Here is a 14,952-nt window from a genome sequence, read left to right as displayed (position 1 = left end):
TAAGGGATGGGGAGGAGCAGGTGAATCGTTAAGGTGGAGGGAAGAGAGAACCGGCTCTTTGCCGAGGACATGCGGCATGCGAGGCCTGGGTGGCCAGCTGGTGCATCCAACACTGAACAGATGGCGGCCAAAGAAAAAAGTACCTTGAAAGTTTTAGATGAATAGGGCTGTGATGGAATCCTAGACCTCTTCACAGCTTTCTAGTTATCCATTCCATATTTGAATAACGAGTGCTTTTCATTTCATAATTTGCTATCAGCCCAATGATACACACATTGGCTAGTGACTTCCGCCTCAAATAATGCATTTTAGTAGCGTGTGCGTTTGTGTATGTTGAGTGAATCTCATCACGGAGGTTAACATTTTCCGTCTGACCGGAGGTATCCGAGAATCACAGAAGGAAATCCTCTCACACCACTCGCAATGACATGAGAAGAAATCGTATTTCAAACAGGCGGTCATCTGAGGACAAGCGCATGTCTTCGTGGCAGCCATGTTCGTGGTTCTGGCTTGAGTCAGATGCCATAGATGTACAGTGATTGTACCTGGATCAAAAAGGCTATCCCCTTAGTCATGATTTACCTTTCGGGTTAAGTGTCTCTTGATTTCCCTCTTCTCCTCTTCATCCATTTCATTGCGAGCTGGAGGAAGGTTGAGCACATGAGGGAGGGAGGCCAAGATAGAGAAAGATTAAGTTAACATAGAGAATACAGGACCCAGTGTTAGTCCTACTTGTTCCCCCTCTCCGTCAAACTTACGTTTCAGGATGTTCCTCTGTTCCAGCTCATCTGCTGTTGGGCGTTGGCTCAACCGCCTGAATAAAGCACACGTCTATTTTAGGACATGTCTCTTAGAAAGAAACAAAATAAATACAAAAAATATGTTTATTTAATAAACTCAAGAGCTTGTACAATCAAATGAAAAGAAACAACTAAACATAGATTTAATGGAAAATAACTATATGCAAGGCTGAATCCTGAGAATGTACACAGCTTTTTCCGGAAAGTGGGCAAGTTCATCTCCCTCATTAACTTTTAGTGGACTTGTAAATTCCCCAACTTAAGTAGCAAGCATGACATCAAAAAAAGATTAATGATGCTATACCGCTCTATCTCTTTACAGTGCACATAAACCTGTTGCTACCTGGTGAGCTTGGTGCCTATCTGCTGACGGGACTCCAGCCTCTGCTGGTCAGACAGCATGGGCAGGATGTTCTTGTCCTCCAGGTCCCTCAGCGACGGTCGGTTACTCAGCTTGATGGCCAGCGAGTCCTTCCTCAGCACCTTCATTGCAAGCGAGCCTACACAAACCAGGGACCAATGATTAGGATCTGTAAATCATACCGCCCTAATATTGATCTGGGAACTGGGTGGTGCAATTCTTGTGTTTATTTTCTGGCTACTGTCCACTTTCCCCTCATTTCATCAAAACGAAACACGCTGAGGTAAGTCAAAAACACTTTGTGTATGGAATGGCCTTGAAAACAATTATTCAAAGCTCTCGTTATGAACTGCAGAGCCCATTGCTTGTCAAAGATTGAGCATTTTGTTCAACGGTGCATACCCTCACTCTCAGGTACAGATCGCAGTTTACACATTGTTTTCATTAGTCTACATATATAAGAGTACACCTCCACCGTTCTCTGCTACATCAAGCATTGTGTTGACACCGTCACTGTGGACAGGCGCATCCGGGTGTATCAAAACCAAAAACCCTGGATGACAAAAGACGTCCAGACCCTGCTGAAGGAGAGGGACACTGCCTTCAGGTCTGGAGATGTGGTACATTACAGCGCTGCCAGAACCTGCCTGAAGAGAGGCATCAGGGAGGCCAAGACAGCATATAAGAGGAAGATTGAGGACCACTTCAGCAGCAACAACTCACGGCAGGTGTGGCAGGGGGTCCAACACATCACAAACTACAAGTCCAGCAACCTCACAGTAACCAACGGTGATGCCTCACTATCTGAGGAACTTAACTGCTTCTTTGCCTGCTTCGAGGCTGAGACACTGGAGGTGGCTCCATCACATCCACCAGCCCCCAGCAACGACATCTTCACAGTGCAGGCACATGAGGTGAGGCGCATACTACGGGCAGTGAATCCTAGGAAAGCTGCTGGACCGGATGCTGTAACGGGGAGAGTGTTGAGAGACTGCGCAGAACAACTGGCTGATGTCTTCACTGATATATTCAACCAATCCCTGTCCCAGTGCAAGATCCCACCCTGCCTGAAGTCCTCCACAATCATTCCTATACCAAAAAAGACTCCTGTCAGCAGCCTCAACGACTACCGGCCGGTGGCCCTTACACCAGTCATCATGAAGTGTTTCGAGAAACTAGTCCGGAGCCACATCACAACAAGCCTGCCAACCACTTCTGACCCCCACCAGTTTGCATACAGAGCAAACAGGTCTACAGAGGACGCCATAGCCACCGCGCTCCACACCACGCTGCAACACGTGGAACATCAGGGGAGCTACGCCAGGCTGCTCTTCATAGACTTCAGCTCTGCCTTCAATACCATCATACCAAATAGACTGCTCACCAAACTAATGGCCTTGGGTCTTTCACAACCCATCTGTTATTGGATCAAAGACTTTCTGACAGAGCGCTCCCAGAGAGTTAGAGTAGGTGCCCATCTTTCCTCTGCACTTAGCATCAGCACCGGCTCCCCACAGGGCTGCGTGCTGAGCCCCCTACTCTACACTCTCTACACCAATGACTGCATCCCCAGCCACCCCAGCAATACCATCATTAAGTTTGCGGATGATACAACAGTGGTGGGGCTCATCTCAGGTGGGGATGAGACTGCATATAGGGAGGAGGTCCAAAGACTGTCTACATGGTGTGCGGAGAACAACCTCATCCTCAACACCTCAAAGACCAAAGAGCTGATCATTGATTATAGGAGGAATAAGCCGGACATTCAGCCCATCTATATGAACGGGGAGAGTGTGGAGAGAGTCTCGGACTTCAGGTTCCTGGGCATGCACATTCAGCAGGACCTGACCTGGACAATAAACACCAAGGCGCTTCTGAAAAAGGCCCAACAGAGATTGTATTTCCTAAGGATCCTCAGGAAGAACAATCTTCAGGAGAAAATGCTGATGAGCTTTTATCGCTGCACCATTGAGACTGTCCTAAGCTACGGCATCTCGCTGTGGTTTGCCAGTTGCACTGCAGCTGAGAGGAAAGCGCTCCAGAGGGTCATAAAAACGGCACAAAAAGTCATTGGATGTCCTCTTCTCTCTCTTGAGGATGTGTACAATAGACACTGCCTCAGGAGAGCTCATAGTATCCTGAGAGACTCATCCCACCCAGGCCATAACCTGTTTGAACTGTTGCCCTCTGGGAGGCGCTACAGGGCAATCAGGTCAAGAACAAATAGGCTTAAAAACAGTTTCTACCCCAGAGCTGTTATTTCTCTAAATAATGCAGGATTATAAATGACTGCATTATCATACCAATCTGACCTTTTAAATTGGCTGACATTTTAAAATGTATATATTTTTTTGAGTTCAACATTCTAAATTTATTTTCAAAAAATACACTCATTTTCTCATTTAGTTTTTGTTTTAAAAGCACTTATTTTGAGAGCCTCTACCCCAATTTCGTTGCACTTTGTGTAATGACAATAAAGAGATTCTGATTCTGATTCTGATTCTGATTCTGATATGTTAAAGGGCTAAGCTATCTATGGAGCTTGTGTCTAGATAGGGCACCACACACACCCACACCCACACGCACACACAAAGAGACACTCACTTGAAAACAATGCCTCATCTTCCTCTTCATCATCCTCCTCTTCATCTTCATCCTCGTCATCTTCCTCCTCCTCGTCTTCATCATACTCCTCCTCATCCTCTTCGTCTTTGTAACCCGGGTCCCCGTAGTTCCCCTCGTTTGGAAGGTTTTCCTTATTTTCCTCGCAATCGATCATCACTGTTGGAACGGCATGCATCATGGAGCTTGGAATAGGGACAGAGATGGGGGAGTCAAAGGTCAAATGAGAGCACACATTTGAGAGGAAGCGGAACTCACATTGGCTGTTACTTACGTATGGCCGCCCTTCGAAAAAGCTTTGAGTGGTTTGTCTCCTAGTGTTTTTGTTGTGTGTCAAACTACAAATGTAAAGGTAGGGTAGCCACAGGGTAAAACCTTACCTAATTACAAACCTAATTACAACCTGCCTAAACCCCCCTCCAAACTACACAACCGTGTCATGTGTGAGCCAGCTGTGTGACATCAAACTGCACCTACTTGTGTGGCATCACAATGCACCTACTTGTGTGTCTGAAGAAGAACACTACAGCAATGCAATGCTTTCATCTTTCGCCTCCGTTGCATGCTGCGGCTGTTGATGTCTGGCCCCTACCTCTCGAACCTCTGCATGGTCAGGGCCAGGGTCTTGTTGAGCTCCTCTATGATGCGGCTGGGCGGGTGGAGGGCAGTTGGCAGGGTGCCGTACTGCAAGGAGTGCCCGCCCAGCGGCACGTGGCACTTCTGGAAGGCGATCAGCGATGAGTCAGGCACGGCGATCATGAGCTTCTTGGAAGGTAGAGGAGGAGATAGCCTGGACGACATGCAGGGCAGCCTCACAGGGGCGCCGTCTGTACCCAGAGAGAAGGGGGTTACTAAGGTGGTGCTCTTTTTCTCCACACACGCATGCTCACGCTAACTGACACACACACACACACACACACACACACACACACACACACACACACACACACACTCTCTGTTGGAAAACCCATGAGAATAACCTAACTTAGATTTACAGTTAGTTACATCTTCATATTTTCCTCCATCTTTAACCCTCACTAACTTGCTACTTGTGTCCACTGCTCAGAAAGCCAAAACTTCATTCAACTTGAGACGATTCAATTGAGGAGCATGTGACAACGACGACCTTGACGCCGGCTCACCTGTCATGTGGTTTGGCAGCCTGTTGAAGGGTTTGGGCGGTGGAGCCGGGGGTTGTTTGTGGAACGTGGCAGTTTTTTGTGGCATGGACTCAGTGACGTTGTTTGGCGCGAACATGGTGACCTTCTTGGTGGGGGCAGACTGGCCGGGCTTCTGGCTGTTGTCGTGTTTGGTGAAGCCCTCCGCAGGCATCGGGAGCTCCCCTGTGCCTGAATAGAAAACAAATACTAATAGTTTTTGGAAGCCATTGCACTTTGTAGAACAACTCAACACACAAACCCCCCGTTTGATATTAAGTCATGGTTGATTAATCTTATGGCAGAGCTTTACTTACAGTGGCACGTCAAATCACCTATAAATTTAATTATACTCAAATTCTCTTTGTATTTTCCTGTGCCTGCTGCTGTTGCTGCGGTTCAATCTTGGGAGAGGAAGCGCCTGACTTTTCTAAAAGAGGAGAGGAAGCAATTCCATCTTCGAATGAACACTTATGAAAGCCTACCGATGGCCGAGGCTGCTCCCTCCATCTGCTCAGCTCGGTCCCCCTCCGGGAGAGCCCCCAGGAGCGGCGAGGAATGGCCATTCTCCATCTTCACCTCCTCCCGCACCGCTGCACCTGCACCATCTACCCAGGGGGAGAGGATACACGCCGTATGAAGTGAGTAGAAGAATGGGTGAATACAAAGAATGAGTGATTACAAAGAATGAGTGAAAGCATAAAACCCTTGCCGTCCATTTTTTTCTGATATCCTTCCCTTGACCTCTCACCTTTCTCGTAAACCTCCTTCAGTACACCTTTCTTGATCAGCTCCTCTCTGCTCTGGCGAGTGGACATCTTCCTCTCCAACACTGGGGGAGGTGTACAGGACAGTCAAAGGTCAACAGAGATCAATGAGCTATATATATATTATATACAAAGCATAGTTACAGCTTTGTCTACATATGATGGATGCACAACTCTTTCTAAATCAGACGTAGATGCTCTGCTAATTTAGGACAGGTTCTCCTGGACTTCCTATGGTTGATTCAAGGATTATTTACAACTGTTGACTGAGCGTTCAGCGAAACAAATAATAACTAAGTATTTAAACATTGAACTTTTAATAGTACTTAGGCATTATAATCGAGTCATTCTACACATTATGTGCGACAAACTTGGCTTGCCAAAATAGGCTCCAGCTGAAGGCCTTTGTGTGTCTTTAATTTTTATTGTGCCCCTTGTGATCCAGTTAAGAGTTGACTTTATGACACAAGTAGGATACTTGGAGCTGATGCTATGACAACAATGTGTTCATACAATGTGACCATATATGGGTAGCTCTGACAGAACCTACATAAGGCACTAAATAAATGAGAGAGTTCTGCTTCCTCCTTGACACGAAACAACACCAACAGTATCTTTAGCATCACAACGTGAAGTAGGTTAGATCTCGGCAATCACAAACGCATCGGAATAATGTACGTCAGCACATGTCCTATCTATACGTTTTGTCCATCCATTATTGACAGGCTACGCAAGGAAGGACCAAATGAGCTAATCCCCCTCCTGCTTAACAATAGGGCAGTCCAGTGGGAACTTAGCCCGGCCTGTGCGATCCGTTGGGTTCACGTGCAGAACCAGGAGCAGCTGACCTGGGGGAGGCCCCCCACCACCAACACGGCTGACCCTTCCTGACATAACATGGTCCTCCTCATATACACTGGTTCTCTGAGTCTGCCGTTGCCTTGCAGCCACCTTCCCCCTCCACTCCTCTCCTCTCCGCACTGTCAGCACGGGAAGCTTTATCATCTTCCATTCATCAACTCAGCCTCATTACCGCACCAGGTCCGAAAGCGGTGATAAGACATTCATCTTCCGTGGGAAGATTAGGGCGCGGAGAGACGGCGGTTCTAGTGGAAAACAGGGATGAAGCCTTGACTCGGCTCGGCTCGGGAGGAGAGGAGAGGAGAGGAGAGGAGAGGAGAGGAGGAGAGGAGAGGAGAGGCGAAGTTGTGACACTTTATGCAGAAAACAAGTTTGCCAAGCTTATTTTTTGGCACTTCTTGCCCCTCAAAGTCATTGTCTCTTGCCGAAATATCTGCAGATGGCAGCAATGTCAACATTGTTTGCGATAAGTCAGAAAAGCAAGCCAGGCGTGATTTATTTTGATCTGATTAGCCCTGTCTCCAGGGCTAATAGTGACCACCAAACTGAAACAGCTCTAAAACAAGTTTGTCCGCAAAAAAAGCCTTCATTCTCAGCCAGCCGTAAAAAAACAAAGCAACTTATATTGAAGTACTCTGTCCCCTTGAGAGTGGAATGAGAGGAGTCATCATACCCAATACCATTATATGCTGCTGTGTCACTCACCAGCTGAGGTCTGCCTGAACTTCTCGCTCTTCTTCTTCCTCCACTTCCACGGTTTGAAGAGGCGCCCCAGGTTGGCGAACTTGCTCCGCCGGCGGATGGGAGGCGTATGTGTTCCCGGCACCAGGGAGTCTGAGCGCATGGCTGCCAGCCGCTCCACCTCTTCAGCTTCAAACACAAACAAACACACGGCTTTAGGATTAAAGAGTGTGAATCTACCCCTCTAATCCAATTAATCTAAACACAACCCAGTGAGCACAAATCGCATTACATGACCTCATTCGGCCACTGGTTTTGCACAGCGTTTCTTTGAGGTTGCAATAGGTACGTTTGCTTTCGTGTTAAAAGCCACTGTACATTACAGTCCCCGAACAATGTTGATAACAAATGGATAATAACAGTAAAGGTGTTGACCACAAGCTCATTCCACCATTGAAGAGTCAGTGGAGAGGACAGAGAGATGGAGAAGCAAGGGAATGCATTTGTTTCTCGTTTGCCCATGTTTTCAGCCACTTTCCTGCCTTCTCCTCTCTCGTACTGAATTTATATTTCCTTTGGCTGCTTGTTGGAAAGGACCAACAGCCTCTAAAGTAATCACTCTATTCATTCCATAAAGCATTCAGTATATTTTTCCATATTGAGGTTTATTGCAGTTCCCATTACGCCAACCTTCCTTACACAACGCCAGGGCCCTGAAAAAGCACACAAACACAATGGATACATACAGCCCCATACTGCTGGTGCAAAAGCAGTATTTACTTGTACAATATTTATAGACCAGCCTACTTCGAATTTGGAAAGCTAATTGGATTGGCTGGGGCCAGTGTGAACCAGGACAAGAGACCAAAGGTGTTACTATGTAACGCAACATTAGTCATAATCATACTGTCACATAATCATAGTAAGACTTCATATCCACTGCACTCTCAGACCCCTTGCATGTTTATCATATTGCACTTTTATCAAACGACACTTCCCTTATAGTATTCGGCTAAGGAAGGTGACAGATGAAATAGGATTACTAAATAAAACAAGACGAATCTCAAAACCGCACTACGCAAAGTAAAATTGGAAACGGGTATGTGAATACTAGGGTATCATTTTAGAGAGCCTACAGCAGGTCGGTTAATGTATTCACAGTGCCCACTGCCCAGTCTTTGCAGTTTAGGAGTGCATGTTTACAGTTTAGGTGGCAAGGCTGAGGTAATGTCGGGAGCGGTCACCGAGAGATGATAAAGGAGCTAGGAAAAAGTCAAAGTCTGCACATTACGGATGGATATTCTACTTAATTTCCCTCACCTTCCAACGGGTCCGCGCTACGACATTTGTTGCATATGTGCTTTATCTCTTTGCCTATCTGGCAATGTATATTGAACGGCACATTGTTGTTATTTGCAGTCGGTTTTGGCTCTTGATGTTGTTGTTGTTGTTGTTGTTGTTGTTGTTGTTGTTGTTGTTGTTGTTGTTGTTGTTGTTGTTGTTGTTGTTGTTGTTGTTGTTGTTGTTGTTGTTGTTGTTGTTGTTGTTGTTGCTGCTTACGAGATTTCATACGAACCAGGCATCTCCCTCGTTTTTTCTTCGGCTTCTCTTCTGACGTGGAAACTGATGGATAACACGCATCGATCGGAGATCCTAATTCATACCATGGACGCATCACATCGCTTCCAATACCCGCCATATTTGCAATGAACTGGAGGGTTCGGCGTCCCGTTTATGATAATCCCCTCACCCTTGTTTAAGGGAGGGTTGAAACGGAGCGGACCCTAGGGTCCGCTCCAATCCAAGCTCGCTGTTGTGCATAAATTACTGACGTCAACCAATGGGTTTCTAGCGCATTGGGACAATATACAGCGTTCATAATCTAGGCTATGAACTCAAGATAAACGTGTAGGTAACACTGATTTATATTCAATGATAAATATGTGAACGCAGATAAGGCTCTCGGATATCATCCCCATACAACCTAGCTGGATGCCTAACAATTGCAATGCAATATTCTTGTTCTACCAAACTATAATCAAAGCACTACAACAACGCATCTTTACCAGCAGATGGTAGTAGCGTGTTAGAGATGACTAGATGGCAAGTTAATTCCATGGCCTGACTAACCTACAGTAGAAAAAAAGTGAGGTGTATTATATCGCCAACCCCATATCCAAAGCACAGCCTCATTATGAGAAAGCTTGTCAAGTCATCTTTCACCATTACTAGCACAATAATGCTAATCATTTGTTGGTCAATCCCAGAGATATCTGTGACCAGGTACATTTTATTTCCCAAATAAATATATTTCGATGTCCGAAAAAACAACAAAAGTAGGTAAAGGAATCTTTCTGTGCCATAAGAGATGAGGTTCAATGTATAGGTATAATTAATGTACAAATAGTAGGCTATGTTTGCATGTGTTTTACATGACAGTGATCAAGACAAGGAGCAGCCTCTTCAATTCCAAATGGACTGAACCATGGCAGTGACTCTGCTGCATATCACGAGATGAAAGTGATGGGAATACACTCTGAGTGTGAAAGCACTCCTTCCTCTGCATTGGGCCAGAGTTAGTTTGAGACTACATCAGAGAACATGCAAAGGAAAAAATACAAAACCTGGAGTTAGTCATACTTCTACAGATGTACAGTATATTCTGAAGGCTTCGTTTACAACTCAAAGAGGTGGCGGGATCACTAAGGTGGCTGGATGTTTGAGTCAAAGCCAGTTGTATCTGTATTTGACAACGAGTCAAGCCGTAGTCTTGTTTTACCATCTACACAAGATAAGTGAGTCATCTTCACCACCAGTACAACTGTCTCTCCATCCCATTTTGATGAAGCGTGGATCAATAACCTTCTTCAGGTGTTGCTGCGTCCATAAATACGAAGGACGAGCAAGATCCGAGAAACGGTAGTGTGGGATTCTGATCCATAGAACTACCGTTTCTCAGGCAATCATAATAAAAATAAAAAGCCAGGCATATGCACAGAGTGAGATACTATACTGTACATACACATTCACAGGGGAACCAGCTCATGTACATACACACTCAAACATAACTCAAAGCAGTGTGTTTACAAGGCAATATAGCATAGAGCGGGAGAAAAAAAACATGGTGACCAATGAGGTTCATTGGAAGAGGAGAGATGATAAAGGTTGAAAAAGGGAAGGCCAAAAAAGCCAACGGACACAGACCACACCGCTCCATGGCGCAGTGTTTCACAATGACACGTCATTCATTAAGAGAGAGCATAGTGACACACATTCAGTCACACACGCAGCCCTGCTACACGCAGGGCCCTGACAACCAGCCAAGCCCGGTGGGTGAGGGGGGTTATGTGTATGGGATGGTCTGGTGTCGATGCCAATATAAAGCTGACTGACTGTAGGGTTAACCCTTATTTATTGTTCAGTGCAGGGGAAACGTCAGGGTTGGCCAACCATGCGTCATGGAATTCTATTGATTATCGCGAAAGGCTGAATAACTCTCAGGTATACACTTTCACGAGATTTGCTGTCATGATGACCTACTATAGCTTCATAGAGCAGCGAGGCAGGTTACCCTGCCTGCCTCACTTAACCGACTGGTACTTCTGTTTCAGACTATATTCCCACTCCGATCTTTACCGTTGGTCTTCATGAGTTCAAGCGATTAATTCTCCCTGTGTCTGAATAGTGTTGCTAATTTAGGATCTTAACCCGAGAGCCAGGAGCTGACAGAGATATAGTAGGGGGCCCGCTGTAAAATGAATGCCCTGGTCTGCTATTGAGACAGCTAGGTGTGGAGCCGTCTCATTCCAAGTTCCAAATGGATTCGAGTTAACCTTTAAACTTCCTCTCGCTAACTAAAGCCCTCTCTCGAAAGGATCAAATTATGCTGACTGACTCATCTTGTTAGCTGTTGAAGAGTCTTTATTCTTAAGTAGACACTGTGACACACTCTGGAACACGATATTGTAGTTTTCTCTTTTGAAGGGGAAAGAAATGTGAACTGTTCTTCTCTTGAAGCATCAAAAATAGATGGAAGTAGGGAGGAGCATGCAGCCTTTACAGAAAAGACACAGCAGGGGGGTACGCCTTGTGCCTCACTCCTGGACTTAACCACCTGCCCCTTAGTGGACTAGATTAGGGACCCAGATGCACCAGAAAGTCAGAGATACCCTCCACTGGCTCCGTGAGCAAGTCAACACTACTGCTCTAGTAAAAGCATGGCATTTATCAACTGATATCCATGCTTTTTTCTGCTTCTCACCTACCAATCAGTCACTTAGCAGATGCTTCTTTCAAAGTTCCCTCAACCATTCCTTCATCTCCTTCACTACTTTTACTGCATACTCTTGAGTTAATGTGTAATGCCCACAAAGCTGCTCCACCTCCTCCCTCTGGCTGCTGAATTAATACTAAGTGACAAGAGCACAGAGCCGTAGGATAGGGGGGCTGTGGTGTGTGTGTGTGTGTGTGTGTGTGTGTGTGTGTGTGTGTGTGTGTGTGTGTGTGTGTGTGTGTGTGTGTGTGTGTGTGTGTGTGTGTGGGGTAGTATGTGTTTGCTTGTGCGTGTGAGTGTGTGTGTGTGTGTGTGTGTGTGTGTGTGTGTGTGTGTGTGTGTGTGTGTGTGTGTGTCTGTGTCTGTGTCTGTGTGTCTGTGTCTGTGTCTGTGTCTGTGTCTGTGTCTGTGTCTGTGGTATGCGAGTGTGAAATCAATGTCTGCGTGTGACACTTGGAAAATCACATGCAAGTGAGTCATTGGTTCTCTCCTTCACCTCTCAGTCCTTTTCCTCCTCATACCCCTCTTGTACTGGGTTGATACTACCCAGTACAACAGAGATTGATTGAGTTTTCAATTAGAGTCTGACTCATAAGCCTCTGTTGGCTGAGGTGTTTTCTGCAATGACTAGCTTCTTTTGGAAAAAAATCACACACCTCCCTCTACCTTTTCCCTCCCACTAAACCAGTAGTGGGAGCTTCAAGGGGGAGGCTGTAGGGCAGATTAAATACTTAGGTAAATGTTCAACTTCCCGCATCTGCTTTGGTATTCCGTACCAGGCTGCTCTCTGTTCAAAGTCTGGCTCCTGGATATGGGACGCATCATCTTTGGGGGCAAAGAGGACAGTGGATGAAATTAATATGCATGATATAGCCTGTGAGCTTAACCACACACACACACACACACACACACACACACACACACACACACACACACACACACACACACACACACACACACGTACCAAAGCGCACACGCATGCAGACACAGACACATGCGGTACGAATACAAAAACACACATACACATATTTGGCCAGAGGGCTCTGTTTTACTAGCCCTGTTCATCATTCCCCACTCCACAATCATCAGCAACTTCTATGGCTACCCTCTGCCAGTGGTGTGTGTGTGTGTGTGTGTGTGTGTGTGTGTGTGTGTGTGTGTGTGTGTGTGTGTGTGTGTGTGTGTGTGTGTGTGTGTGTGTGTGTGTGTGTGTGTTTGTGTGTGCTTGTGCTTGAAGGGGGGGGGGGGGGGGGGGGGGGGGGGGGGTTACAATGTGAACAATGCATTAAGTTTCAGAGGAAAAACCAACCGGAAAACTTTTGTCCTATTTAAGGGGTTTGCAGATCATGCTCAACAACAGAGCAACACACACACATACACACATAAGTCCACACTGACCGGGTATGTTTTTGTGTGTGTGTCTGCGTGTATGCGTGTGTGTGCATGTGTGTGTGTGTGTCTGTCTGCATGTGTGTGTGTGTGTGTGTGTGTGTGTATGTGTGTCTGTGTGTGTGTGTGTGTGTGTGTGTTTGTGTGTGTGTCTGTATGTGTGTGTGTGTTTGTGTTTATGTTTATGTGTGTGTGAGCTGTGAATGACAACATCAGCACACATCAAAGAAAAGAGTGGGATGGGTTTATGCAAAAGGACAGCGGCTACATAAACAGCATGTATGATACACAAGAGAGTGGATGGGCCTATGGTTTCGGTGGCGGTGAGAGAATAAACTCTGAATTATCCTCAACAGCTAGACGGGTGGAATTATACCAGTGGCCCAACATGAAAGGAGACCAGGTGTAGAGGAAACACAATGAGCAACACCTAAATTGATCATATTTTTGTTGTTTGGACACCTTAATTATCTGCCTGTTGTGTATGGACAAAGGGCTGCAGAGGTCATAGGAAAACCCTTTGGTCTTACTCATCTTTAATTCCAGGCTGATAATGAATTTGGAGCAAAAGGTCAATTCAGAGTATCGTGTTGTTTAATAGTGGAATGCTATGTGATTTCATGGAGCTACTTTGATTCGAGACAACGGCGTGGGAGAATACTTAAGCCTGGACAATAGAGAGTATATGTGTGGGAGGTTGTGAGGACCGTGATTCACGGGCTTGAATAGGCCAAAGAGGGATGTTTGAGATCTGCATGTGTGTGCTATGTAAGCTCTGTCCAATCAAATCAGATTTCTGATAAATGGTATAGGCCTACTTAATAAAGGTTCAGTGATTATATCACCAGGGGCCTGTTTTAAGCTATTTTTGCATGATTAATTTGAACAAGAAAGGAACTCTGGAAAAGCATATAACATTAACAGTTGGGAAGTGTTTGATATGGATAGCTATAGCCTACCTATTTCATCGCTATAAATATCCCACATCGAGTTTTTAGACTGAAATCACAGTATTGGATGTACGCGTGCATCGATGGTTTGTCAGCGGTCTCTGCGCGGTTCCATATTCAGCACCGATGCATTGTGGACAGCTCCGCACGTGACTCGGCTTTGCCCTCTCTCATCCTCAGAGAACTGACTCGGGGCATTGTTATATTAGGGCATTGTATAAACAGCAGACATTAGTTCTAATAAATATAGAATATATAAATGCCTCGATTATTTCCATTCTTAGATTATTTCTAAAAGACAACATAGCCTGAGGGTGGCCATGGCAACAAATGGGAGACAATAACTTATCTTTCAATTCACTTTCCCTGTAGCCGTTGCTCGGGATGGATAGCAGGTGTATAGGCCAAACCTTTAGCCCAATGTCCCTTACATAAAACATATCAATGTCTCTTTGAAGAGCTGTGCAAAAAAAAAGGTCTCACAATGCATGAGTCACTGTGTAGCATAGTCACCACAAAGGCGCAGCTCTGCAGCACCGAGAATAACGTCAGACCTGCACGTTGTGTCAAAGTCATATTTCTATGTGTCAACAGAACTCCCAGCAATACACCGCAACACTGAAACGTCCAAAATGGATCGAAATGGGTTTTCCGTCCCAGACGATTTAGGGACTACACAGCCGCCGCTGACAGAATAGGTGTCATGTGTGCTCCTGAAAGCCTACCTGTCTCCAGGTGCAGAGAGATCCTCGCCTCGTTGATGTAAGGCGTATCACTCTTGGACCGAACCCTCCGAATCGGTCTACGGTCCACCCCATCTTCTGGAGCCGCCGCCATATTCGGCGAGGCGGGCGGCGTCCACTGGCTGAACGGCGGGACTGCGCGAGATAAGGCACCGCCACCGCACACACATGCAGACGGGCAGACGGTATAGAAAGGGCGGGCTATATGATGATGAGATGATGTTGGGTATAGGGGGGAGGACTAGAGCGAGTGACAGGAGAGAAGAAAGGTAGAGAGAGAGAGAGAGAGAGAGAGAGAGAGAGAGAGAGAGAGAGAGAGAGAGAGAGAGAGAGAGAGAGAGAGAGAGA

The 14,952-nt window shown here is 46.0% G+C and overlaps 1 protein-coding gene across 3 annotated transcripts in view; it reads right to left on the bottom strand.

The window, feature by feature from the left end:
- LOC132468658 (phosphatase and actin regulator 1-like) overlaps positions 1-14,952 on the bottom strand; it is a 17,210-nt gene extending 2,258 nt beyond the window's left edge. Inside the window, exons 1-10 of one of the 3 annotated variants that reach the window (XM_060066414.1) lie at positions 14,587-14,952; positions 7,274-7,438; positions 5,692-5,772; positions 5,426-5,548; positions 4,926-5,132; positions 4,376-4,610; positions 3,766-3,968; positions 1,144-1,300; positions 759-814; positions 583-641 (exon numbers count right to left, since the gene is read on the bottom strand). In XM_060066414.1, the coding sequence (XP_059922397.1) occupies positions 583-641; positions 759-814; positions 1,144-1,300; positions 3,766-3,968; positions 4,376-4,610; positions 4,926-5,132; positions 5,426-5,548; positions 5,692-5,772; positions 7,274-7,438; positions 14,587-14,698 (1,398 nt within the window). In that variant the 5' untranslated portion in view covers positions 14,699-14,952. Of the gene's footprint in view, positions 1-582; positions 642-758; positions 815-1,143; positions 1,301-3,765; positions 3,969-4,375; positions 4,611-4,925; positions 5,133-5,425; positions 5,549-5,691; positions 5,773-7,273; positions 7,439-8,569; positions 8,726-8,809; positions 9,024-14,586 lie in introns of those variants that run through there. The other 2 variants (XM_060066413.1, XM_060066415.1) reach the window with 2 other exon arrangements.

This window comes from Gadus macrocephalus, chromosome 12, assembly GCF_031168955.1.
Source record: "Gadus macrocephalus chromosome 12, ASM3116895v1".
NCBI classification, from domain to species: Eukaryota; Metazoa; Chordata; class Actinopteri; order Gadiformes; family Gadidae; genus Gadus; species Gadus macrocephalus.
The sequence above is the reverse complement of the archived record's forward strand: the minus strand, read 5'-3'. Positions and strand labels throughout refer to the sequence as shown.